At 47.5% G+C, this 27,270-nt stretch overlaps 1 protein-coding gene across 1 annotated transcript; it reads right to left on the bottom strand.

The window, feature by feature from the left end:
• Window positions 1-271: 271 nt before the first annotated feature.
• On the bottom strand, window positions 272-18,193 carry STRIP1 (striatin interacting protein 1). Its single transcript, XM_046645392.1, has 21 exons — window positions 18,014-18,193; window positions 15,447-15,516; window positions 14,616-14,690; window positions 14,052-14,186; window positions 13,833-13,953; window positions 12,928-12,996; window positions 11,827-11,933; window positions 11,589-11,716; window positions 10,177-10,359; window positions 9,583-9,800; window positions 8,583-8,648; window positions 8,395-8,458; window positions 7,215-7,286; window positions 6,655-6,729; window positions 6,338-6,435; window positions 4,991-5,117; window positions 4,679-4,779; window positions 3,844-3,910; window positions 3,262-3,366; window positions 2,432-2,636; window positions 272-1,232 (listed from the first exon to the last, which is right to left on the bottom strand). The coding sequence occupies exons 1-21, from the start codon at window positions 18,191-18,193 to the stop codon at window positions 985-987; spliced, it is 2,514 nt and encodes an 837-aa protein (XP_046501348.1). The 3' UTR covers window positions 272-984.
• Between the last annotated feature and the right edge of the window lie 9,077 nt (window positions 18,194-27,270).

The following is a 27,270-nucleotide window of genomic DNA, read 5'->3' as shown; positions in this document are numbered from 1 at the left end:
TGCAATTACATCAAACCTAGGGGTGCAGGACAACTTGTTACTCCGGCAGCCCAGAGCCCTGGAGCTGAGCCGTAGCAATGGCAGACTGATGTGAGGAGAGGACACTCTGGATCCAAGTGTCAATCCTCCTCTGCTTCCCCCTCAGAAGGGAAAGGCGGGTGGCTCGGCAGGGGACAAGTGGGTGACCTATCAATGCTGGCAAGAAGACTCACTTTCTAGACCTGGATGAGATACTCAAGGGCCATATTTCCCGCAGCAAGGCAACGAGGACTGTTTTTGCTTCCTTTTAATGTAAACTGAATACACAAACACATTAAAAACCCCAAAATGACACACGATGATACACAGATTTATATATAGATATTTACAGACCCTTGCAAACCAAGAGGAAAAATGGCACCTCTGGCTAAGGGAAGCTTCTCTTCCTACCCCAACCCTGTCCACAACCAAGTGCTGAGGCAGCTGCAGGGGCCTCTGCAACGGCTTCTGTATGAAACTTAGCAGAAGGCTGGAATGACATCGGAAATCCCCCAAAGCAAAACCAAGATGCCGACCTTCTGGCCTTGGCTCTAATCCTAAGCCCTCCTTGGCGAGCTGACACGCAAGGATCTGCGGGTCTCAGGAGGAGTCAGCATGACCCCTGAAATTCACATGCAATAGGTTCCCAGCCCATCCCAGCTTTTCCGAGCCTTGAGCTGAATGAGAAATGAGCTACAACCAATCATGTCCAAGAGAGGAGGGTGAGGAAAAGTGAAGGAAGAGAGGATCCCAAGCAGAGAGATGACCACTCCCAAGCAGGATACTGGGAATCAACGAGACCAAACCTGGACTCGCCCACAAGCCCAGCGCTGGCTAGGAAGGGCACAGTGGGGCTGTGCTGCCACCTGGAGGAGGACGGGAGCACTGCAGCAATGAGCCAGAACTGTCCTTGGATACCTGGAGCGATCACCCCTTCCTCCCTTTTCAGTTCTCTGCCCAGGAGCCTCACTGCAGCAGCTCTTCCCAGGAAATGGGCTTGGAGAAGACCTCTCTTTCTAACCAGAGGTCGTAGTTCATCTGGAAGTCCTCAGGGAGGTCTACCCGCTGGCCCAGGACACTCTGCAGGCAGTTGTCCACCGGTAGGAAGTCGGGGTTGCTGTGGGCCCGGTCATAGCGCCGGGCATTGAAGCGTTCAATGTTGGCACGGAGGGCACACTCTTCTGCCTGGAAGTCCCAAGGCCGGGCATCAAGATCTGGGACAAGGCAGGAAGACATGGTTAGAAGCCAAGCCCTTGTGGCAGCTCCTCTGGGTTCACTGCAGCTCGGGGACAGGCCAGCTGGACTAGGAATGCTGACTGTCAACCGGGAGCAGGAAGCCTCCAAGCCCCATCCTCAGGCACTTCTTGCCTAGATGGAAAGGAAAGTCAGGTCAAAGGAGAAAAGCCACATCTACAGAGAAGGAGGCTTACATTGCAGTGTATGTGGACCCAGTGAGGGAGAGCCACAGGTACACTTCTCTGAAAGTTATGCTCTGCCTGGCTCTCTGGGGTCGGAGGCAGGAACATGCAGATCCCCTCATCAGCTTATTCTCTCAATTCCCTGACCAGATACTGTGTGCCACCTTGGGTCTGCACAAATTCACAGGGCCCTGGGAATGCAGATGCAGTCACCTGGCCATCATGCCAGAGGCCAGGAACTGTAACCGTGGGCAGCATGCTGAGAGGAAACAGGGAAGAAGAGCCCACTGTGCCTAGGAGGCTGAGGCGGCTGCCCAGAGGAGAAGACCTGTGGAGATACAGGACAGTGAGAGGGTATAGGAGGCACCCTGCCGGGAGAAGGAACAAAAGTGGGGGACAACATGGCTAATGTGCACTGACTGAGTGCTCTGTGTGCCCAGGGCCCTGGGTGTGACAGAGGCTGGGCTGAAGAGGAGCTGGGTCAGATTACAGAGGGGAAGAAGGAGGGAGGATGGTAGGCCTCACACACCTTGCTTGAGAGTCTAGCTCTAATTCTAAGGGAAACTGGAAGCTAATGAAGGATTTTACTCAGGGAGGTAACACCATCAGATTTGCATTTTGAAAAGATCACTGGGGCAAAATTTGAGGCATTGATGGAGGGAAAGAAACTGGAGGCAGGGAAGCCATCAGGAGCTGTGAGAATTTCGGTGGCCAGAACTAAGGCAGTTACAGCTGGAAGACAAGATGGGGCCAGAGTCTTCTTTCCCAGAAAAGGAATGACTTAGAGGAGAGGGACAGAAACAACTAGGGGATAACCACGGACGCCAGGCCTGGGCAGCTTCTCAAAGTCCTTCCTAGAGCTCCCACCCTGATGCCACAAAAGCAGGAGCTGGGCTCTTCTGCATTCCTCAGAGGGGAGCTTAGGGCAGAGGGGGAAAGACGTCACCTCTCCCGCTACATCCCCACCCACACCCCGCTTCATGCCAGAGCCTCACCATTGCCATAGGCCCAGTCGTCATTCAGCCGATGCCGCACCTTCTGGTAGATGGCAGACATTGTCTTCATGTTGCTCTTCCGCCACTGCCGCCCCAGATACTTGGTCTGCACCTTAAGCAGCTTCAGCACGTAGAGCTGCATCATGGCCTGTTTCACCTTCAGGGCGCGCTTCAGGATGGGGGCTGACTTGAACACCACCAGCATCTGGGAAGGGGCATGGCAGAGGCCCAAGCAAAGGAAGAAATAAAGGCCTGCACCGCTACCCTGCTGCCGACCCCTTCTGGGGTTATGGGCAAAGTGACCAAGTGTCCCACTGTTCCCAGAATGAGGGGTTTCCTGGGACACGGAACTTCCAATGCTAAAACCAGGACAGTCCCAGACAAACCAGAATGGTTCATCACCCTAATTATGTGTCATTTTGGAATCTGAAGCAAGCTAAGAATTCCTCGACCAGAAATATTCCTATGTGCATGTGCATACAATTTCAGAGGATTCATGGGCCTCCCCACCCCAAAGGCATCCCCAGACCCAGAGTGAAGGGAGACTCCTAGAACCATGGTTATGTTACCACCAGAGATTCAGAGGATAGAGGAAAATCCCTTCACTAAGTGTGGGTTTATCTCAGTGCACGACTGAGCCTCTTCTAGCTTCCAGTCCAACTCAAGGAACCAGGAATCAGTCCTTAAAATGCAAGGATGTGGCTACAGGAAAGCTGGGGGAGGAGGATGTAGCTGCAGCAGCAAGACCACCGTGGGGACTCCCTGTTCCCCGAGGCGTGGCCCTCTGCTTTGAGCTCCAAGTTTCATGCCTGCTGCCTAAGCCAACTCACCATCGTCCTTGAATGCTTCCATTTTGTCAGCTTGTTCAAAATCCGAAGCAGATTGATACAAGAGAAGAGGTTCCTCCAGCAAAACTGGTTATTGTCACCTGCTTCCTGCAGGGAAAACCCAGGAACAATCACACCCTCACAGCTGCAGGGTGCTCAGCAGTTCCCAAGGCCCTCACATATATGATCTCAGAACAGCCGGTCTCCATGCCTGTACCAGGAACCCTCTCCTCTCACAGCAGCCCACTTCTAGGGGGACTCCATCCCAGAAATTGGCAGGGGGCGGGGCAGGTCCCTAGAATATTCCTGCAGGAAACATGGAACATGATATTGGGGCCTGTGTCAACTCGACCAGGTGAGCTCTGGGTCCACAGCCCCCGAAGACCACACTCCTGACAAACTAATGCCTATATCGAAATCTTTCTGCTCTGCAAGGTCCCTCCCCCTGGTCCTTCTATGCAATTAAAGTGCTTTAAACAGGCGTTCAGCAGTGACCTCATCTTTGAAGACACCTCTATCCCTGGGCAGGCTCCCACCACCGACCCTCACGCCCAAGGGTCAGCTGGGGAGAGCCTAGCCACTCACCAGACTCTCGGCCGTCAACTCCGGCAGCTCATGCACCACGCAGTGAGGGTAATCCAGGACAGAAATGCTGCAGAGGCAAGAGAACCCAGAGGCCCACCATGAGCAAAGGCTGGGGTCTGCAAAGCAGCCATGACAGGGCTGGCTCCTGGCTCTCCTCCCTCACTTGTTGGAGCAGAAGCAAGAATCTACCTTGTCTGCACCACCCTGGTTTCCCCAGCTGCAAGAGGAGGAAATACTTGCTATAAGAGAACTTGTAAGGTCCCTCTGTGGCCGGAGATCAGCTTGTAATCTCCTAAGGGGTGGACACCCTGCTTTCTCCACAACTATGAAGCTAGGGCTGGAGGAGATTTCCCAAGGCAATTAATTTATGCCAAGCCCCTGCTGGAGAGAGTGTCTGGCTGACAGCTCACCCTATGGTGTATCACACTGATGAGCGGGCACTGTCAAGTACATAGAGCTGGCACCAGGCAAGGGGAAGGGGAGGTAAGAGTCAGCAGAAAGGGCACTACAGTGCACAAAGCCCAGGTCCTTACAGCAGGCGGCCCAGCTGGTCTCCTCAAAAAAAAAAAAAGGGCAGAAGGACAGTAAGGGCAGTACTGGGATGAGAACCCTCCCACCTAGGCACAGGCTGAGTCACCTGTCCCTAGTCTAGCTGGACTCAGATTTGACACACTGGCTTTCTCCACAGACAGGGACCATGTCCCATTCATCTTTGTGTCCTGATGCCTGGCAGAGTGCTGGCTCTGTAGGTGCTGAATGGGTTCAGTGGGAGAGGCAGCTGGGAATCCAGCCATCTGGCCACACCCACCCCTTCCTGGTCCCTGGTCCTTATCACCTGTTCTTGGCAGTGATGTAGGACATGATGTTTTGATTGAAGAACTTTAAGATCAAAGGGATGCAGTTGGCAAACACCAGGTGCTGGGCCATGTATTCAAACTGAAACCAACAGAAAAGAATAAGCGTGCCCCTTGGAACCTCACCCTTTTTCCTCCAGTGATAAAAGGCCTTGGTTGGAGCCCTATGTATCAGAACATTCATGCAGAGCTCAAGGGGGTTTGAAGGGCAAGGCCTCTGTTCTTCGGGGCTGGAGGAGGAGCACAGCCTGAGGCCCCCGCCCAGTAGACAGGAAAGGAGGCCCTGCAGGTACCTGGTAGACGTGGTTCAACTTAAAGTGCTTGAGCAGCAGCAGTAGGACAGCAGAAATGGCCTTTACAATGACCTCTTTGTGGCGGTTCACATCCACCCCCAGCTTCATGCTCTGCAAAACCGTGGTGCTGGAAACACAATTACCCGGGTGAGCTGCCAGCATGCGCAGCAGCCCCTTTGTAGGTGCTCCCAGGAGAGAGGGGACTCCTGAGCCTTCCCTGAGCAAAGGCTCCCACCTCACCACCCATCCCCTGGACATCTCAGAGGTCAGGCACACGGCTCCCCCACCCACTTCCCAAGCAGTCTAGCTGAGCACAATTTGTTTCTTCCTCGTGAGGCCCCAAACACATTCTTAGCATATTTCCCTGCTTTTCCTCCAAAAATGAACTTCTCCTTTTCAAGATCTCCCCTAAGCTTCTGCCACCACAAGAACGTGTATTCTTCAAAGTCTGTTCTGTACAATATCAGTACATTGAGATGTTTCATGTTATGGGGAAAAAAGGGTTTTAGAGTCAGACAAATTTACAAAGCACTAAGTTAAATTAGTTTCTTGATTCAGAACTTCTCAGTGTAAATCTTTATAACGGGAATTATAATATTTGACTCTGGAACCCTTTTCCGAAGGGCCATAGTGACACTCACTCCCTTTGGTATCAGCCACTCCCTGCCTCTTCCCTCACCTAGCTATCACCACTAGACTCAAGGGGCCCAGCCACCAGGGAGTTGAGCTCAGAGCTGAGTAGAACTGGCAGGCAGGCAAGAGATCAGGTGAAGGCCCAAGGTCTTCTCAAAGGAGAACACAATCTCAGTTTGTACTCTCACATCAAAGAGATAAGGTCAATGCCTCAGGGAAGAAGAACCCCTAAGGAGTTCACTATCACAAATACTCTGCATGCCAGTTCACTGGAGAACAGGAAAGGATCCACACCCAGCTCAAGCTCAGCTACGGGCTGGCAAACTGTCCAGAAGCTAAACCTACACGTCCTGCATGTCCCAATCACACAGCTTTCCAGGGGGGGGTTTTGGGAAATGTTGAACATGGCCCAATTCATTTTACAGAGGAAGAAATGAGTTTCCCCAATTCACTGAGGCATTCAGTCAGTGGTGGAGTCTACACTCGAACCCTGGCCAACTAGACTAAGCCATCCCTCTAGCCAGTGAAACTCAACATTTTAATCCGGTACATTTTCTCTCTTCTGAGCAGGAATACCCTAAACTTACCCTGAAGACAAGTTAGGCCAGAAAAAACTAAATGAGTCAAGCAAACAGTGGGATGGAAAGGAAATCACTTCCCCCTCCCCCACTACCCCGCTGCCCTGACCTGCTCCATTCAAGGAAGGATACTCACGGCATCTCCTCAGGCAAGACATCGGCTAGGATGTTGATTGAGTCTGTTTTGGCTTTTGAGGTGGGAGCTGCAGCCAGCAGGATCTTCAGCAGCGCGATCTGGGGGGAGCAGACCATTTAGACAGCCCAGGACCAGACCTAAACCCTGAGATGTGGTCCTTCAAGAGGTGCTCAGGGGGCAGGAGGAGGGGTTGAAGGAAACTGGCAGGGAATGCTCTCAAGGCCAGTGTAGTGGGGAGGGCAAGCCCACTGCAGGTACCTACTGATGGCCACCGGAGGGGTCCCCAACACAGAGCACTCTTGAGGAGAAGGACTCACCATGTACTGAGGCAGGCTGGGGAGCAAGCCTTGGTAGAGGGTTTCTGCGGGGACTTGCTCCACGTCTTCTTCTCCCTTTTAACACAATGCATACAAATACAAAACCCCAGCTCAGACTACAGTCTCCGAGCCAGTCTGCTAGCTGGCTGGAGGAGAATCTGTAAAGATTGATATAAATAATGATGGTGATAATGACAGCAAACCTTGAAAAACACAACGTGCCAGACACTTTACTTGTGAGAATTCGGTAAATCCTTCCTATAACTCTATGAAGAAAGTACTATTACTATTCCCATTTTACAGGTGAGGAAACCAAAGCACAGAGAGATCTAGTAACCTGCCTAAGTACTGCCCTCTAAGTGGTGAAGCCAGGATTCGAAGGCAGGTGACTGGCTCAGAATCTGTGCTCTTAATCCCTGCACTAGACAGGTGCCAGCCCCGCAATGGGAGGTAGACCGGGAGCTTTTTCAGGACAGGGCGTGGGGCAGCTTTGTCTCTAGGCCCAGCACAGTGCATGGGGACAGCTGGGATCCTGTGGCTGAAGGAGGCCTCCGACTCACCCCTGAGAGAGGAGAGCGAAGGTACTCCTCCTCCATCTGCGCCTGCACTTCTGCAATCGACGTGTACTTGTGCTGCAGAGAGAGAAGGGAAAGAAGGCGCTGGGCAAAACCTCTCTCATTCTCTGGCCAAGCTTCCCACACCCTGGCAAAGACTCCATGCAATTTTCTTCAAACACAATCTTCTCAAAAAGGGCTCAGTCACCACAAAGACCCTTAACTAAAATGCCAAACCCAAAACATTTTTCTACCTACCTACCTCTTAAAACCAGTGTAAAAGCACAGAATAGATTAGAATCAAGCAAATTAAAGGAAAGAAAGAGGCTTTTAGATAGCTATAGTAACAGGGGAAAAACTATTAAAAGCAGAATGGCATACTCAAGTGCTCAGAATCAAGTACTGGCTGCACAGGGCCCACTTAGTGCTACAAATTTCAGAAATATATTTCAGAATATATTTCAAAAACATATCAACATTTACATTTCAGATTTGTTATTGGGGGAGACCCCTCTCCCCCACTCTGGATCTTTTCTCCCATGTGGAGTGACATGCATGTGCAAAACACTCCTGGTCTCTCCCTGCCTGTTCCCACACTCACTCCTCCCCTCACTGACTGGTGACGAGAAGAGGAACAGGGTGCTCTTAACCCAACCTCTCTCTCTTTTTCTCTTTAGAAAAAAGAAAAGTCTGTGCTCTCTTCTGCTCCTCAACCAGGCTTAGTGGGGTTCCAGCACTGCCTGGGGCTGGGTAGGTGAGTCTGCCTAATTCTGGAAGCAAGGTATCAGGACACCCATTGTTGCTATGTTCTTATGCCTCATTCTCCAATCACCCTATCAGCAATAAAGCTGGCATTTCAATCTCCATCTGCCTACCCCTCTAACTCACTTGCCTTAGAACTTGGGCAAAGAAAAGGGAGGGCCCATTTATTGGGCCCCTTAAAATACCAATAACTGTCAGGTAATATAATCTTTAATGAACCCCCAGTAAGTCCCCAACAAAAGTTCAGCTAAAACAAGTAAAACTTATAAAGAACTGATTTAAGGTGTATTGCCACAGTCCACCCATCCTCTACCTCAGGTTCCTTCAGGCAGACAATAGTCTACAAAGGCTTCTCCCAACGGGCTGGTCTCACTTTACTCACTTGGGACCAAACTAGGCCAAAAGCTCACCCAAAGCCACCTACCTGTTTCAGAGTCTTGATGCTTTCGTGGATTGGCCTGGGCAGCCCCACCACTGTGTTCGTGTCACTGGTGAATAAAGAAGGCCCTGTGTCAAGCCTAGACATCAATTCACCTGGGGCCCCAAACACCAAAGGCTAGGAGAGTGAACTTCCCGCTACCTTTCTCCAGAAGGCACTCGGATCACACTCACCTGCCTAGAGTGTAACCTATGAACTTGCTGCGGCTGGACTCGAGGAACATCTCAATGTCCTTCTCCCTGCCAAAGAAAGAGAGCAAGGTTTTCATTAAACGTTATTTCAATGTGTCATGGTTAATAAAACATAGAACGTCCAGAAATTGTGAAGCCAGAAGAAAGTCTTCCACAACTCTCTCTCTTTTTGAAGGAAAAAAACCCCGAAATGTTTAGACTAATGTCCTTCATAATGTTGTTGGATAAATAACCTGAAAATACATTATGTGCAACTAGTTTACTCCTAAAATTAAGGTGATACATCCAACTTAAAAGCATACTTTATTTAGACATTAACAACAAGTTTGTCAACAGAATTTCTCAAATATTTAAAATTTTTACAATTAGAGCTATAAGCAACTGACTTTCATGAGTCACATTTTCCTGTCTCAAAACAGTGTTTTGTGTTCCCATAACAGATGACTGAAAACTGAGGCTTTACCTGGATCAAGAAAGTGACTTCTATACCCTTTCACATGTTCACCTATTTCTTAAGTTGGTGCCTTTTCAAACAGATACCATTCGTTTATATCCAGGTACCTTTCCATTCATTGAGTCACACAAATATACCTCCAACATCTTAATTGTGGTTCTAAAAAAATCATTCCTTAATCTATAATTTTTCTGTTAAAAACCATTACAAGCCCAGGGTAGGTGGAGATGGAGTTACTTAAATGTCCTTGTTTTTATTTTTTCCTATCCCCCTTCACTAGCCTCATGTCTAACCAAGAGCTAACCCAAGTTACTGATCAAGAGCCATACAAGGGCTTCTTTGTGCAAAGTAAGCCCCCTGAGACTCCCCGGGCCAGCACAGGGCACTTTAAGAGGGCCTCACCCCAGAGACAAAATCAGCCTGGCCCTGCAGAGGGACCTCATGTGGTGACTCAGGCTTGGTGCCAGGCCTGGGGGCATGAGGGCTCTGGTTTCAGGAGCCAAAAGTGCTCGGAGGTCTGAGACTCACCTGACCTTGGGAGCCCACGGGAGCCCCTTTGGGCAGGTAAGCCTGTCGGTCTGGGGATGCTGTAGTGGGGGAGGCATCACCTCATCACGCTCAAGGGGGAACGTCTCCCCCTCCAGACTATTGTCGTCATCATTCTCCTCTTCCTCTTCTCGAGAGTCATCAGCCTTGTAGGGATCCCGCTCGTTGAAGGCGTCCAAGTTGTCCTGCTTTATCAGAGCCTGAAAACAGAGGGAAGGGAGATTAGACGACAAGAGCCAACTGATGAACCAGAAAAGGGCGAGGAGGCTAGAGAGGCAATAACACAGAAAGGTGGTAGGAAGAGAGCCAAGGCAGTGGAAAAACCAGAGAGAAAGTCAAAGACGGGCCCAAACGACAAATCATTTCTTGCTCCAGTCCCTCAAAGGTGCCACACCCTGAATACCCACTATAAACTGGGCTCTGGGCTGGGGATACAGTGTCCCTGCCCTGGAAGCCTTCATCCTGACTAGCTGATCAGAGGCAATTTCCCAGAGCTCTGCTTGTCCAGGGACCGTGATGCCATGTGTGTGCACCTCGAGAACCCTCAGGAGTTGCAGGGACCTGTGTGGCCCTCACCTTGTGCTCCCGACGGCCCCGTTTCTGCTGCTGCTCAATCAGGTCTGAGGCAGACGCTGGGGGGGAGGCGGCCCTCATGTTGCGGATCACTTTGATGCTATCCTCAGGCAGCGGGGGGAGGCCCAGGATGGTGCGCTTCTCAGCCTTCATGCTCTGCAGCTCCTCAAAGCCACCCAGCGTGCACTGCATCACAGGCAGGGTGTGGAGCCAGGGTCAGCAGGTGCACAAGCGGGCCTCTGATCACTGTGTCAGGCTCAAAAGCACCCATGACACCATGACCCACATCTTTAGAGAGACCCACACAACCTCCGAACAAGGGACTAAATCCACCCACAGGAGAATTCAGTGACATCAGCAAGGGAGAGAAAACAGAGACGGGAAGAGGAGAAATGCAGGCTTCCTGAGGTGGTGCAGAAACATTTAGCTCTGTATGTATGACATGCTCTTCAAGTCAAAAAAACAAAGGGACTGAAGAGCCCAACCCTTCAAGTTCCTAGAAAAGTTAGTGAAACTCTTCTGCGTCAAAAGCCGTACATGCCAGTCTTTCAGAGTCAAATTGGGAATATATTGTTGGATGTGCAAATTAAGGGAAAAAAAGCAACTTTCATCTAAACATCCCCCTAGAAACAAAATCCCAGGAGCCTTCAGCAATTTTAGGCCACTTAGTTTCACTGTTTCTGGGCAATTCAGCTTTCCTCTGGCCTCAGTGAGGCTTCGTGGGGAAGCAAAAGGCTGTCGGAGAAGATAAAACGTGCAGGCCACCCTGAAGAGGCCCTGAACTCAGGAGTCCTGGATCTGCGGAGCTGGCCCACTCTGAAGGAAGGAAGGTGTGCCCCAAGGAGACCAGCAGTCCCCGCTCCAGCTCCACTTCCATCCTGGGTCACTCCTCCTGGTGGGAAGGGGGCCTGGCCTGCCCTGGGCCTGGCTGCTAACAATAACCCCCGAGCCAAGTGCCGGCCAGCCCACTGCCCTGGCACCCATTCTTTCCCTACCTAGAAACGGAGTCAGGTTTCACACCGTTCCCTGAGGAGAAGGCAGGCTCAGGGCTCATTCATGCTTCTTTCAAGTGACATCTGACTGAGGGGCGCCAATTATACCAGCTCTAATTTTGCCTCAAATCACTTTACAAACTCCAGGTTCAGGAGCAGTGTCCTATGACTACAGAAATCAGCCTCTAGGAATCATGGAGCCAATAATCTATTCTCAAAGGCCAAGTCCTCTTTGGCTGCAGTGACCCAAAAGTGGTACTTGTTTGTCATCTCCCTTCAGGAAGCTTCTTTTAGAATTTTTTTTTTTTTTTTACCAAAGCTGTTATATATTTCTTATAATTCAATATTCAAAAAGATACATAGCGAAAAGTCTCCCTCCTGCCCCATCCCTAGCACCTGAGTACCCTTCACGGAGGTGCTCACCAAGACAGTCTTCCAGAGCAGCAAGAGAACTTTCTTCATGGGGAAGTGGGGTGCATGGCCACTGCAAAATTTGGTCACCATCCCAAACAGCATGATGGCAAATGGCTCACTGTTGTACAGTGGGGAACCTGGAGGTGACTCAAAGGTATCAGGATCACAGGCAGGAACAGGACCCTCCCAAAGCCCACCAGCTTCAGCTCTCAGGCAGGGCCTCAAGCCAGGATCCCCAGGGTCCTACCCAGCTCGGCCCTGAAGGTCTGCCGCATCGTCCTCCACTCAGCCTTATCACCCTCACACTCCTGGTGAACAGTCTCCACAATCAGGTACATGATGTTGAGCAGGACCCTGGGGACAAGAGCCAGCTCACAATGGAGCGGGATGGGGGATCAAGGGAGTGCCCTGGCTTCCTCACATCCCAGCTAACATGAGAAAAGCCACAAAGGCTGGCTGGTGAGGGAGGACTGTAACGTAGAGAAAACTGCGAGAGCCACAGAGCACCTCAGGCTGCTTCCTTCTCTACCCCATGTTGCTAAGGTTGGGACCAGATCTTACTCTGTTTCGTATCTCCAGTATCGAGCAAGGTGCTTACTCAAAGCAGGTGCTTAACAAATGGTTGCTGAATGGATTAACACAAATGAGACTGGCCAAAAGCATTTACTGCTCTAAGCTTCCCGGAATGAAAAAACACAGTGGTGGGAGCTGTGGAAGTGGGTGCTGGATCAGACAAAGCAGAGCAGGATCAAAGTGAGAACAAGGAAGTGTTTACTATGATGGAGTGGAAACCAGGAGCGAGCAGGGTGATGCCCAGGGACCCTAACTACAATGGAGAACCACCACCCAGTCTGAAAGATTCCAAATTCACAAAAAGACAGGCTCTAATCCTCACAAAAATGGGAAGGTGATCCTGCTGTTTAGCAGTTGCTATTACGTCCTGCACAGCCAGGAGACATCGTGAAGTTGCCAGGACTAACCCTACGTAGATGGGGGTCAAGCTATGCATGAGAAGGTGGAGCCCAGGGAGCCACATCGTGTGTTTCATCCAGATACAAAACCCCACGCCAGCAAGTTCTCAGCAGCAGTGTCGGCAGGAGGCCACACTTCACTATGGCTCTATAAGTGGCTTCAGTCTGGATCTCCTTCAGGAGTCTCAATCCAGAGCCCCACCTAGGGAGAGCCCTGAGCAGAGTCCACTAATCACACGCTGAGCCCATCACACCTGCAGACTAGTGTGTGCAGAAGGAGCACACACAGTGAGGAAACCCAGACGCCCTCCCATGCCCCGCTCTGGTCTCATGCCTTGGCTGAAGCTCAGGGAGAGCCAGCCTGCCACCGGCCTCACCTCAGGTCTGTGCTGTCAGCCAGGGAGATGGCCGGCTTCCTCACCGCACTGCTGCAGGCGGCACTGTTGCTGCAGGAGAGATTTTGAGAGTCAGGGCCTGCCCCCAGGAAGGAGGATAACTGGTTCCCCTGAGAAATGCTGCCCAATGGGGGAATACAACACTACGATACGTGCTTAGACTACACAAGAAGCCACAGGACCCAGTGGGTAAGAACTCAGGCCCCAGACCAGACTGCCAAGGTTTGAATCCTGCCTGTAACATTTACTAGCTAGGTGCCCCTGGGTAAGGTACTTAACTTTTCTGTGCCTTAAGTTCCCTATCTACAAAATGGGGATGGTAATAGTAGCTATGTCCTTACCAAGAATTAGTACATGTAATGTCCTTAGAACAATGCCTAGGACATATAAGCACTCAATGAGTGCTGTTAGCTATTATTATTGATGGTGTTATCTCTGGATGAGCAGCAGCTGACCTGTCCACTGAACAAAGGACTAGTGGTGACACAGGCTAGAGGATCCTTTGGTTGAGCCCAAGTGTCAGACTTGACACTTGGCCTGGCCTCCTGCTGAGGGGAAAAGTACAGTGCAAACACCGTGCAGTCTGCAGGTTCAAAAGAGAGTTAAAAATGAGAGGCCTCCTTTTGAGGGGCACTGTGTGCCTGGGCAGGACTGGCACCGTCCGGTGAGATCTCTGGTGGTAGTGAACTGCAGAGACCCCTCATTAGTCTTCACAATTTGGGTGACCAACTCCCCTGTGACTCAACTTGGCTGGTTAGAACAGAGCCTGGGACCAGACCCTTAGCCCCATGTGACCCATTCAACCCTTTCAAAACTAGTTAGTTCCACAAGTTCTGTCCCCCTACTCCCTGCCACCCCTTCCCCACTCAAGCCCGAGAAGAACTCACTCTATTTCCATGTTCAGAAGTTCCACCAAAGCATTGAACGTGCCCACCTCCAGGAGCAGAAAGATGTTGTAGCGCATCCAGGACTGCACCTCTGCCTCTGAGCTACACTCCCCAAAGGTGCCTGCAAACATAGGGCACAGCTCACTGAGCCCCTCCCTGTACCTGACTGGCAACAACACTGAAAGAGGTGCCAGAAGTCCCCGGGGGACCACCCAGTACCTTGGGCAACGTAGAGAATTGCTCGAGCCACCTTGAGTCTCTTCTCCCTGGCAGTGACTTCTAAGCCATCTAGGAGCCTCATGGCATGGGTACGGTGCTGGTTGGTGTCCAGCTCAGTCCACTTCTTGTCTGTCACTGCAGGGCAAGAGACCAGTTACACTTGGGCCCAGAAATATCCTCACAATGGAATGGACAGCATGTTAACCCACCAAACTCAGGACTCCCACAGGACCAGAAAACTCAGAAAGATAAGTTACTCTCTACATAAGGGATAAAGTCACACTGCTGCTCTAAGAAACTGAATTCCAGACTGAAACACTGCTATTTTTGGTGCAATTTTAATCACATAAAGTTTTTTTTCCCCTAATACTCACATTCTGAAAACCTACCACCAGAGTACCTACAAGCCCACCCTAAATGTCACATGTGGCCTTAAACAAACACAGTTCAGCAGGCTTCTTAGGCCACTCCAGACAACTTAGGTCATTCAGACGACAAAGAGAAACACTACAGCTCTCATGATGCAGGGTGAATGGAACCAAGAAGTGAGGGGAATCATCTCACCATGGATCCGGAAGTCCTCCTCAAAGCATTTTCGATTCATCAGGAATTCTGGCCCTTCTGTGTAGCTGTAAAGCTCTGTCAAGAACAAAGTCTCATCAGCTCCACGTCCACATGCCACATGTGAGCTCCAGGTCTCACATGTAGCAGAGAAGGTAAGGCATTTGCTTCTAGGCCCAACCCTGTCCCTGAGATACAGTGACTCCTGGACCATGCTATCTAATTATGAAAGGGGTCTTAGTGCCCTGACGTGCACAATGGAAAGAATGCTGACTTCTCTTGCAGCTGATAACCAGAATGCCAGTTAAGCATAAATCTGGGCATTTCCAGTCCAATGCACATCGATCGCACCATGCCACACCAGAGGCAGACTGCAACCATGAACATATCTCTCTCAAGTGGCTGCTACCTCCTGAATAGGACCTGTATTAGGGAGGCTTGAGAAGCAGCTCAGGCTAATCTCACATTACACGTGAGCAGTAGTGTAGCGACAGATGTGCACAGAGGCAGGCACATTTGCTGGCATTCCTCATGACCCACTGCTCTAAGAGAGACCACTGTCAGGGGATAGTGCATGGCCAACGAGCATCACTGTCCACAGTGAGACTGGGCCACAGCCAACTGAGCTGACCACACAGGGATGCTTCATAAAAGTAAAGGACAAGCCAAAGACAGGAGATACACGCTTGAATCCAATGATTAACATGTTAGATACATATCATTATTAGGACTAACTAGGGAAAAAAATGAACTCCAAAATGACATTCATTCAATCTTATTAAAGACCAATAAGGAAAAAAACACCCTGAAACAACATGAAGGTCGACACTTTACCCGAGAGCTCTGCAGCCCACTTATCTGTGTCAGCATATTCAAACTCGAGGTCTGGCGACTCGGAATAGCCCTGTTCCGAAAAGGAGAGAGTGATGCACAAAATCACTGTGAGAATTTTCCAAAGGAGGAAACACATATGCTTCCAGAGACACTGCTGTCACAGGACACCACTGCCTCTACTTGCCTGATGTTTTATCGCAATATTTTATCTCCTAGGCTAGCTCAGCTCTCCCTGGCAAGCCCTCTCAGAGCACTGTGCACTCCTCCTTCAGAGCACTTATCATAACTTACAACTATATACTGGCATGTGTATTTGTTTAGCGTCTGCCTCCCCAAGAGACTGCAAGTTCCTTGAGAGTGGGAACTTTGTGCATTTTTCTCATCAATGATTTCACGATGCCCAGCACACTACTGGCATGAATGAGTGAATGAATCGTTTATACTCAAAAAAATACTTGTTGGATGAATGAACACAAAGCTTCTATGTATTCTGTACAGTGAATGACCATTCCACATGGTGCTAAGATTCCGGAAGCCTCACTTCTCTCTGGCTAGTGGACTAGCAACAGCTCAAGACAAAATGAGTATTGACACCCTCAGCCTTCCTGCCTTTCTCTCGAATTTCAGGGAGCACTGACAGACCGAGAAGGCAGCAGCCAGCCAAACAGAATGGCTTCCCTCCCACACACAGGCGAGAATGTGACAATGAGGATCTTTCTATTGGTAGGGATAGGTGATCAGTGAGAATACACCATCTTGGAAGCCTTGTTCTGGGAAGACAGAAGTGAAGAAATAGAGTCCTCAAGCTTAATTACAATCTACTGGGGAAGACAAAGACCACCCACAAAATGCCATAATATGCCCACAAACACTGAATGACATGAAGAATTCTTCTCCTTATTCAGAGGCAACAGAATGCATACTTCCACAAGTTACTGAGCTTGTTTCTTCATTTATGGACTAGGGATGATAAAAATGCATCTTGAAGGTTTTTAAGGACTTCTCAAAATTATGTAGCACACAGTGCACAGTGCGCTCTCATCAAGGGTCAGCCTCCCTGTCCTCCAGGCATTGCTCAGGCTCCCAGCCTACTGATCTCAGCTATGACTCAAGAAAGAGCCCAGGGCAGCATGAGCATCTCAAACGAATTTAGACAGGTCTCTCAGCTTAAATGTGTTCACTGACTGACCTTCTCCATGTTGAGTCCATATGGAAATTAAAAGATAGAGAAATTTAAATGTATCAAAGAGTATTTATTTGGCTATTCATGGCTACTTAGGAAAACAAAACTATTTTTAAACTATAATTCCTCTCGTAATGAAGGTGGATTCACCCCCACCACTTTCATAATGCTCTACACCTGAAAAATTATTAAGTAGTCACCACTGATGTCCCATTAACCCACGAAGCAAGGGCTCCTAAAAGGCAAGTTTCACTGCTTTTTCAAATAATTCACTTGAAGCTCAAAGTACGTCTACTTTGGACTTGCCAAATTTTGACATGTTTTACCAGAGGTTTGCACTTGCCAACAAAAAACAAAACCTTGAGAGGAACTGGTTTCAGAGATCTAAAGACAGTATTATCACTCCTTGGTATGACCTGGTAGTTACGCCTGGACAATGAGGAATTCCCCCTCATTCACAAGCGTCTGACTGCTGATCAGCCTCTAGCTGTCTCAGGTGAAGGAGACCTCACAATAAGTGCTCTGGGATCGTGCTGATTAAGTCCTAAAACGCTGCGACGTGCCTGTCTTCATTCATGAATTTACAATGGGAGGCAGTGGGAGGAATTCTTTAACTTGGGGTGAGGTGACTAGTCAGCTCCAGACTACGGTGTCTCCGGAACGGGAGGAACAGCCCATTAGCAAGAGAGGAGGGAATGCTGAGCAGGTTTTAAATGTATATTTCTGATCACAGTTCCGCATCGGGCGCACTGGGCTCGCAAGCCACAAGGCGTTGTCAAACCATGGCCCGAACCTGCCCTGGCTGAGGTCAGAGTGAACAGCGAAGGCACCCCCCTCCTAATCTAGCCGTCTCCGGGCGCGTACTACTGTTAGTGATAAGGGCTCCGGTCCGGCTTCGAAGAGCCTTCCAAAGCCTCGCCAGGCGCCTCCCTGCCCACACACGCCGTCCCCTGCGCTGCGGAACGCACAGGACCAGAGGCGATCAGAGGTCGGGGTGCAGCCGCCCGGCCCCCTGCAGCGCACGCAGACCACTGACTCTTCACCCTCGAGCCGGGAGGCGGGCGGCTTCCTCAGAGGCTGGAGCCCCGAGGCCGCGCCCACAGCTCCGGCCCCAAAGGAGCAAACGAGCAGTCCCCGGCTCCGGAGGTTCTCCCGGGCGACGGGGCTCGGGGCGGGGACCCCGGCTTCACGTCCCCGGCCCCGGGGAAGCCAGCCTTGCTTCTTGCTCCTTTCGTTGTAAAATGACAACTCCCCTGCCGGGCCCTACCGAACCCTCTGGGAAGTCTAGCTTGGACCAGGGGGCGGTCCGGCCCCGGGCCCCGGGCCCCGCGCCCCGCGCCGCCGCCGCCGCCCGGTGCTAGCCTCACCCCCCGAAGCCCCTGACCTCCGAGTCTTTGCGCTGGTTGCGGTTGAACTCTCGGGCTTTGCCCCCGGGCAGGAGAGCCCCGGCGGCCCGTGGTGCTCCGGGTGGAGGCTGCGCGGTAGCCGGCGGCGGAGGTGGCGGCGGCTGGGGCTGCTTGTTGTTCAAGATCAGCGGGCCGGGGCCGCCAGCTGCCGGCTCCATCTTGGCTGTTCCACACCCCCGGCTTAATTCACGGACAGCCGCGGCGATGCAACTCTCGCGTGGTTTCCTCCAGGAACGCTCCCTGGTCGCCATATTAAGTGTGGCGGCGAGTGCCGGAAGCCATCTTGTCTGCCCAACACCTCGTGACATTTTGTCTTTTTGAAATCTTATTCTCCTCCGTCCTTTTCATTTCTGCGTCTTTTCAGCCCCGGTGTAGATGGCGTTTTATCTGTGAAGCCTCCCTTAGCTCCTTTAGTCAGTTTAGTCGCCCTTTCCTTTCTTTAACATCGTTTTGCACGTGTCACTGTTACAGCCCTCTTCAAAGCTTAGGGGATACAGTAGTGAACAAGATGGGCACCGTCCCAGTCTTCACGAATTTACGTATGCGTAGAGAGATATGCTAAACAAATGAATAAATCAATAAAACAATTACAGTTGTGACAAACATTTATTCATCATTCATTCAAAGAACATTTGATGAATGGCTCCTGTGCTCCAGGCAGTGCAATAGAATGGAGAATAAATCAAGTTCCTTCCCTAATGATGTATAACATACTGTCTGATGGGAGACACAAACAATGAGCACGCAAATATAATGTTAAACAAGTGCTAAGAAGAAACAAGAAGTGTAAGGGATTTGAAGGTGGCAGTGATGACGGGGGCGGGGGGTGGCTATATTAGGTGGGCTGACCCGGGAAGGCAGGCCTGAGACTGTGATTTTGAACAAGTTCTGAGAGAAGTGAGAGCCGTGCAAAGATCCACGGAGGCAACACGGGCAGGGGGACCAGCTAAGTGCAGAGGCTCTGGGTTAGTGTGGCAGGAACCGAGGGAGCCAGAGGAAGAACAGTAGGAGATGGGGGCCAGGTAATGCATGAACCAGATAAATGCAGGGCCTTGAAAGGGCATGGGAAGAAGGTTGAAGTTTATTCTAAGTAAAAGGAATAACCACCAGAGGGTGTTAACCAGGGAGGTGTCATGTCTGGTATTTAAAAGACCAATCTGGCTGCTTTTGGAGAAGGGATTGGAGAGTAGCAAGAATAGATGAGGGTAATCCGGTTAGGAGACTATATACATGGAAATAATAGCGGCTTGCATCAGGGTGGAGCATGGGTTGATACGATATTGCTATATTGTGTAGGTAGAGTCCACAGGATTTGCTGAAAGGCTGGAATCCTATCAGCAGGATAGAGAGGAATCAAGGATGAGTCCTAGATTTCTGGCTTGAGCAAGTGGGTGGGTGGTTGTATTGCTTATTAAAATAAAGAAGTCTGGGAGAAAGAAAACAGGTTGGGGGAGAAGATCAAGATTTCTGTTTGGGACATGTCATATTTCAGATGCCCATTAGACATCTCAGGGGTGATGTGTAATAATTACCTGTTAGTGTGCTGTGAAATCCTTAGAGGCATTTTATCATCTTTGTCTCTCCATAACTGCATCTTGGCTGCTCCACACCTGCAGCTCAATTCTAGGAAAGTTGCTGTTATGCAACTTTTGCATGATTTCTGCCAAGGTCCCACCCAGCAGGTGCTTTAAAAATCTTTTTTGTAAAATAATGAATAAATCCAAAGCTACCATGTTGCTACTTCCTCCTACCTAGCTTCCTGTCCTTTGCCTCTATTCCTTCTCAAATCCAGTAATACACTTTCTAAATTAGCATTTCATCCAAGCTGGGCTGGGCCAAACTGATAGGAAAAACTAAGGAATTTGCAGGAAAAAGACCAATGTTGAGAGGCTTCTTAGATAAAATCAGCAAATCCCACACAACCCAACACACAACTGATACCTAGTTTTAGTGACCACAGTTTGGACAGGTTCTAAGACTGACCTACCATAAGCTTTCCCACCTGGGGAAAAAATTTTAGACCTTCAGACACTGTAAACTGTTTCAGCTACATTCAGAATAAGGAAGGTTTTGGTTCAGCAACTCCACTTCTAGTAATAAATTCTAAGAAAATAATCAAAGATTTCGACAAAGGTATATGTATGATGATGTTCCAGGCAGTGGTATTTTCAATAGTGTAAAGTTGTGATAAACCTAATTTGAGAAATAGCCAATAAGAAAATGGGTGACTAGGGGCTGGCCTGGTGGCGCAGTGGTTAAGTGCACACGTTCCACTTTGGCTGCCTGGGATTCACTAGTTCGGATCCTGGGTGCGCACATGGCACCACTGGGCACACCATACTGTGGTAGGCGTCCCACATATAGAGTAGAGGAAGATGGGCATGGATGTTAGCTCAAGGCCAGTCTTCCTCAGTGAAAAGAGGAGGATTGGCAGCAGTTAGCTCAAGGCTAAGCTTCCTCAAAAAAAAAAAAAAATGAAAATGGGTAACTAAATAATGGGCTATGTGTAAGATTTAATATATTAATATTTAATCTTAATATTTGTGTTTAACATTAAGAATTTTTAGTAACATGGGAAAATGCTTATGATATAATTAAATGTACAATTGGTTCTGTGTGTGTGTGTGTGTGTGTGTGTAGAAAAGAGACTGGAAGGAAATATACCAAAAACTTAGTAGGTTTTATTTCTAGATGTTGGAAACATAGGTTATTTTCATTTCCCTCTTTGTGCTTTTCTGTGTTCTTGAAATTTTTATAATCATGTGCTATTTTTATTAAGGTCTAATTTTTATACACACATGTTCAAAGTATACAATTTGATGTATTTTGACATATATAAACACCATAAAATCACCACTGCAATCAAAAGAATGAACATACCCATCACCCCAAAAGTTGCCTGTGCCGCTTGGTAATCCTCTCTCCCACTCTTTACTGTGTCCCTCTCTCGTTTCCAGTTAACCACTGATAAGTTTTCTGATACTATAGATTAGTTTGCATTTTCTCCAATTTTACACTAATAGAATCATACAATATGTATTCTTTTTTGTCTGAATTCTTTCCCTGAATCTAATTATTCTGAAATGCATCTGTCTTGTTGCATGATATCAATGGTTTATACACAGTATTCCATTGTTCATCCAGTCACCTGTTAACAGACATCTGGGTTGTTTCCAATTGTTCTGGCTTGTTCAAACATAATATCAAGGGGTAACAAGCTTTTTTAATAAAAACAGTCTGAGCTTGTGTGGAAATCTTTCCTGAATGAAATGCAGTGTCTCCAAGCCGTGACTAGTTCAAGAATTCTAAATAGGAGAGCTACTTAAATTGGCACCACTTTTGAGTCCCAAAGAGTGCTCCCTCTCTCCTGGGAAAAACTCCTTGAACTATACTCCATTTGGCCTCTGGTAGGAAAAAGGATTCCAAACGTGAGGGAGCTTAAGCACAGCTGCAGAACTCACTCTTCTCCATTTGCTAAGAAGCTTTCAGAAAAGCACAGCCCTGTAGAGAGTGGAAGTTGCAGAAATGCCTTCTGCACATCTCTTCCTTCGTTCCTCATCTGTGAAATGAGGATAATCCCACCTGCCTTATGAGGCAATGGATCAAATGAGCTAATTCATGTAAAATCATTTTGAAGACTATAAAGCATTTTTTTCTAACAAAAGAAAATTATTATTATCACCACGAAGTGAAGCCTAAGGTGAGAAGGCCCTTCCTTCATCATGAGCAGTCATGTTAAAGAGACTGGAAGAAGTGGAATACCATATTTGAGATATTATAGCATTGCAAGGGCTGCACCAAGAACAGGGTGATTGTTCCGGTTGGGCTCCGTTGAAGGAAATTGGCACATACTATGTGCTTACAGGATGTCAGGTACTGGGCAAGATGCTTCATATCCATCCATACCTAAGTTCATACTGGGAGACAAAGTGAGCCTGTTTCTGGCAATTTCCATCTTAGCCCTGGCCAAGATATTGCTGGTCACTGAAATGCTCAATATTAAAGTCATGACCCATGGAGCATCTATGGGCAGGTCTTCCCCCTCTAGTTGTAGTGCCACGTGGAATTCTCTCCATTAGCAGCTATGAGAAGAAGAAAATATTAACAATGTTTTAGGTAGGTAGTTAATAGGGCAGGTAACAATCCTGTCTTCCAAAGGAATCAGTCAGTTTAACTCTGTCCCAGGTCAGATTAATTTATAACCTCCTAGCCTTCTTACAAACAGTTTGGATTAGTCAAAAGAGGACCCAAACATACATCCAATGGCTGATTTGACATCTCATGTGGAAGTCTAATAGGCATTTCAATCTTAACATGTTACAGCCAGGACTCTGGATTCTCCCTCTCTTGCACCAAATCTGCTCTTCTGCTTTTCCTTATCTAAATAAATGGAATTACCAACCACCCATTTTTCTCAAGCCCAAACCGAGGATACCTCCTTAATTCCTCTCTTCTTCACCCCTCACATCTAGTTCACCAGTGACTCTCTCACCAAAACGTATTCCGGAACTCACTATTCATGATTATTGCCACTCCAGTCTTCCCCACTTCCCCTCCGGCTGCCCTATAACCAATTCTCCTTGCAGCCACAGTGAGCTTTTAGAATCACATATCAACTCATGTCACTCACTTGCTCTCAGTCTTCCATGGCTTCCCAACTCACTTAGATTTAAATCCTGACTCTTTAACATACAAGACCCACATGGGTCCAGCAGAGATCTGCCTTCTTCTCCCACCTCGTCTCCTACCACTCTCCTCCTTTAGCTTCATGGCCCTCCATTCAGTCTCTCTAGCATGCCAAGTTTGCTGCTACCTTAAGACCCTTGCACCAGCTGTTTTTTTTGGGGGGAGGGGAGCTTGGAATGTTTTTTTAGTATATAGTAATAGTAACAACAGCAAATATTTATATGTGCTTGCTGTATGGCAGACACTATGAAGGACTTAATCTCATTTAATCCTCACAACAATCCTATGGGATGGACACTGGTATTTCTCCCATTTTGCGGATGAAGAAACCAAGATATAGAGAGGTAAAGTATTTGCTCAAGGTCACATAGTATCTTAGGTCAGGTTCCCCAGAAAGTAGGCTCTGAGGGAGAGATCTGCATTTAGGTGGTATGTTGGGGACTGTTACTAATCATAACACCTGTAAGGAGGTGAGAGAAATAGGATTTGGTGGAGGGAGAAGTTGAACTGTGACACAGTTGCAACAGAGGTCTCAGTGGATGCTTCAGGACACCCTAGAGCTGAGATAATCTTTCAAAGTTGTCCCACATTGAAGGCCAAGGGTCTAGGCCTTTTACTCCTGCATGGATGAATCCTTGGGTAGCAGGCTGTCCCTGGGAAAGAAGCATATCTCTGGGAAATGTAGCTCTCTTTACCAAAGACATTAACTGGAGAAGGACTTAGCTGTGAACTACCAGCAGCCAGCATTCCTGGCAGTAGAAGAATGAAAGCCCCAGTCCTGGAGGGGAACTTGAGCAGTGCATCACAGTATCCATGACACATCATGTACCACTTCCTATTTCTGTGTAGCAAATTACCCTAACACTTAGAGGATTAAAACAATAAACATTTATTATCTCACAGTTTCTATTGGCCAAGAATCCGGGGATGGCTTAGCTGGATGCCGCTAGCTCAAGGTTGATAAACAAAAAATTATTCTGACATTTGTTAAAGTGGTAAGGAAGACTTTATTCAGGACTGTTGTGGTAGATGTCAAGGCTGTCATAACAGATGAGAGAGATTGTACTTAACTCCAGATACAGCAAAGACAGCTGGGGATTTGTAGCCAACGAATGGAATGAGGGGACAAATGGATGAAAAATTACTAAGAGGAGATATCAAGGGTAGGGGGATTCCTGCTAAACTGATTTAACAGGATTCTTGCTGAACATAGGCCAGGGTGATCAGATACCAAGGAGAGGGGATGAGGAAAATGATCAGACATTAAGGGTGATCAGATATCAAGGGTGAGGGGATGCTTTCTGAACTGACTTAGCAAGATTCTTGCTACAATTGGGCTATGCAGGCCTGGAAAGGACGGTGACCAACGTCAAGGCCTGGTCAAAAAAGGGGCTCAGAGGAGGCTGACTAAAGTTTGGTCAAGTAGAGAGTCTTTGTCAAGGTCTCTCAAGAGGTTACAGTCAAGCCATTGGCCAGGGCTGTGGTCTAATCTGAAGGCTTGACTTGGGGAAGGGAGGAGATGATGAGACATATCCAAATGCCATTTAAGTGGTAAAATGGTAGGGGTCACAGGAGAGGATTCTGGAAAGATGGCAGAGTTAGAAGCACCAGGAATCTGTCTCCCCACCTAGACAACAATTGCACTGGCAGAATCTGCCTGATGTAACTATTTTGGAACTCTAGAGTCTGTTGAAGGTTTGCAACTTCCAAAGGAAGACTTGGATGTTAAATTATGGTTAATTTTGGTCAATTTCAGCTCCTAGCACAGTAACAGCTATCCATCCTGCACCCTCAGCCATGTGGCAGACAGCTGTGCACACAGCATGGAGCACCTTGCACACAGCTTGCCAGGGTGGGCAAAAAGGAGCCCCCTGTTCTCCAAATATTGGGGATCTGTGCTCTGATTGCTGTTTCTGATCACAGAGGTGCAGACAACGAGGCAGGCAGCCATTGTTGTTGCACTGCCCCCCATTGTTGCAAGCCCCTCTCACTTTGGCTGAAGTGACTTCCAAGGTTTTAAAGGGCTTGGGCCCTTTTCTCCCCTCCCTCATTTTTCACTTTTTCCCCTTTTGGGAGCCAGACATTAAAGACCAGGACATTAAAAAAACAACAGTGTAAAAAAAAAACAAAACACTAACAGCATATATGGAGAAAATTGGAAAGTGGCCATGTATGCCCAGAGAAAGGCTCAGAAGAGACCTGAGAAGACATTAATTTTACACCTCAGTTTGATCCTTGGTGTAGAGATAGCCTATAACAACCAAAAAACCAATAACAATAAACAAAAACAATAACGAAAAAAACAGCAAACCCTGGGGGAAAGGGCAGAATCTGATTCTAAGACTTACCACATTATTAGATTTAAATGTCCAGTATTCAACAAAAAATCACAAGGCATACAAAGAAAAAGAAAAGTATGGCCCATTCAAAGGAAAAAAAACAAGTCAACAGAAACTGTTCCTGAAAAAGACTTAATGGCAGATGTGCTAGACAAAGACTTTAAAACAACTGTCTTAAAGATGCTCAGAGAGCTAAAGGGAGATGTGGAAGAAGCCAGGAAAACGATGAGAGAACAAAATGGAAATACTGATAAGGAGATAAAAAGCTAAAAAGAAAAGAATTCTGGAGCTGAAAAACACAATAACAAAATGAAATATTATTAGAGGGATTTAAAGGCAGATTTTTAGCAGGTGGAAGAAAGAATCAGGAACTTAAAAGATAGGACAGTGAGAATTATTGAGGCTGAGGAACAGAAAGAAAAAAGATTGAAGAAAAGTGAACAGAGCCTAAAAGATCTGTGGGCCACCATCAAGAGGAGGACAACATAAGCATTGTGTGAGTCTTAGAAGGAGAGAGAAAGAGAAGGGACAGGGAGAATATTTGAGGAACCAATGGCTGAAAACTTCCTAAATTTGATGAAAGACATGAATATAAACATACAAGAAGCTCAAAGAATTCCAGGAAAGGTGAACTCAAAGAGACCCATACCAGGACACATTATAATCAAACTTTCAAAAGATAAAGAGAGTCTTCAAAGCAGCAAGAGAGAAGCGAATCATCACATACAAGGATCCTCAATACGATTATCAGCAGATTTCTCATCAGAAACTTTGGAGGCCAGAAGGCAGGAGACTGATATATTCAAAGTGCTAAAAGAAAAGACAAAAAAACTTTGACAATTTTCCAGTTTTACTTTTGTTACTGATTTCTAACTTCATTCCATTGTGATTGTAGAAAATAATTTGTATGATATCTATCTTTTTAAAACTGTTGAGACTTAATTTGTGGCCTAACATATGATCTATCCTGGAAAATGTCCCATGTGCACTTGAGAAGAGTGTATATGCTGTTGTCGTTGGGTCGAGTGTTCTGTATGCCTGTTAGACCTGGTTGGTTTATTGTGTTAAGTTCTCTATTTCCTTACTTATCTTCTCTCTGGTTGTTCTAGCCATTATTGTGAGCGGAGTACTGAAATCTCCAACTATTATTACAGAATTGCCTATTTCTCCTTCAATTCAGTTTTTGTTTCATATATTTTGATGGTCTTCGTTAGGCGTAAATGTTTATGATTATTATAGCTTCTTGCTGTATTGAACCTTTTATTCATAGATAATGTCCTTTGTCTCTTCTAAACTTTTTTGGTTTAAAATCTGTTTTGTCTGATATTTGTATGGCCACCACTGCTCTCTTTTGGTTTCTATTTGATATGATCTTGTAAGTAGAAAACCCTAAAGATTCCACAAAAAGCTGTTAGAACTACTAAATGAATTCAGCAAAGTAGTAGGATACAAAGTCAACACATAAACATCAATTACATTTCTACATATGAACAATTTGAAAAGGAAATTACAAAAACAATTCCATTTTCAATAGCATCAAAAAGAATAAAATGGGGCCAGCTCTGTGGCGTAGTGGTTAACTTCAGCACGCCCCACTTTGGCAGGACAGGTTTGTGGGTTCGGGTCCCAGGCACAGACCTACATCAATTGTCAGCCATGCTGTAGCAGCAAACCACAAAGAAAGTGGAGGAAGACTGGCACAGATGTTAGCTCAGGGCTAATCTTCCTCAGCAAAAAGAAAAAAGAATAAGACACTTAGGAATTAATTTAACCAAGGAGCTAAAAAACTTGTACAATGAAAATTACAAAACATTGCTGAAGGAAATTAAAGAAGACACAAATAAATAGAAACACATCCCACGTTCATGGATTGGAAGACTTAAGATTGCTAAAATGTCAGTATTACCTACACATTCAATGCAATCCCTATAAAAATCCCAAAGACGTTCTTTGCATAAATAGAAAAACCCATCCTAAAATTCATATGGCATCTCAAGGGACCCTGAATAGCCAAAAAATTTTGAAAAAGAACAAAATCAAAGGACTCACACTTCCTAATTTCAAAACTTACAACAAAGCTACTGTAATCAAAACAGTGTGGCATTGGCATAAAGACAGACATAACCAATGGAATAGAATAGAGAGCCCAGAAATAAGCCCTCACATATATGGTCAAATGATTTTTGACAAGGGTGCCAAGACATTCAATG

The sequence above is a fragment of the Equus quagga genome, chromosome 18 (assembly GCF_021613505.1).
Source record: "Equus quagga isolate Etosha38 chromosome 18, UCLA_HA_Equagga_1.0, whole genome shotgun sequence".
NCBI classification, from domain to species: domain Eukaryota; kingdom Metazoa; phylum Chordata; class Mammalia; order Perissodactyla; family Equidae; genus Equus; species Equus quagga.
The sequence above is the reverse complement of the archived record's forward strand: the minus strand, read 5'-3'. Positions and strand labels throughout refer to the sequence as shown.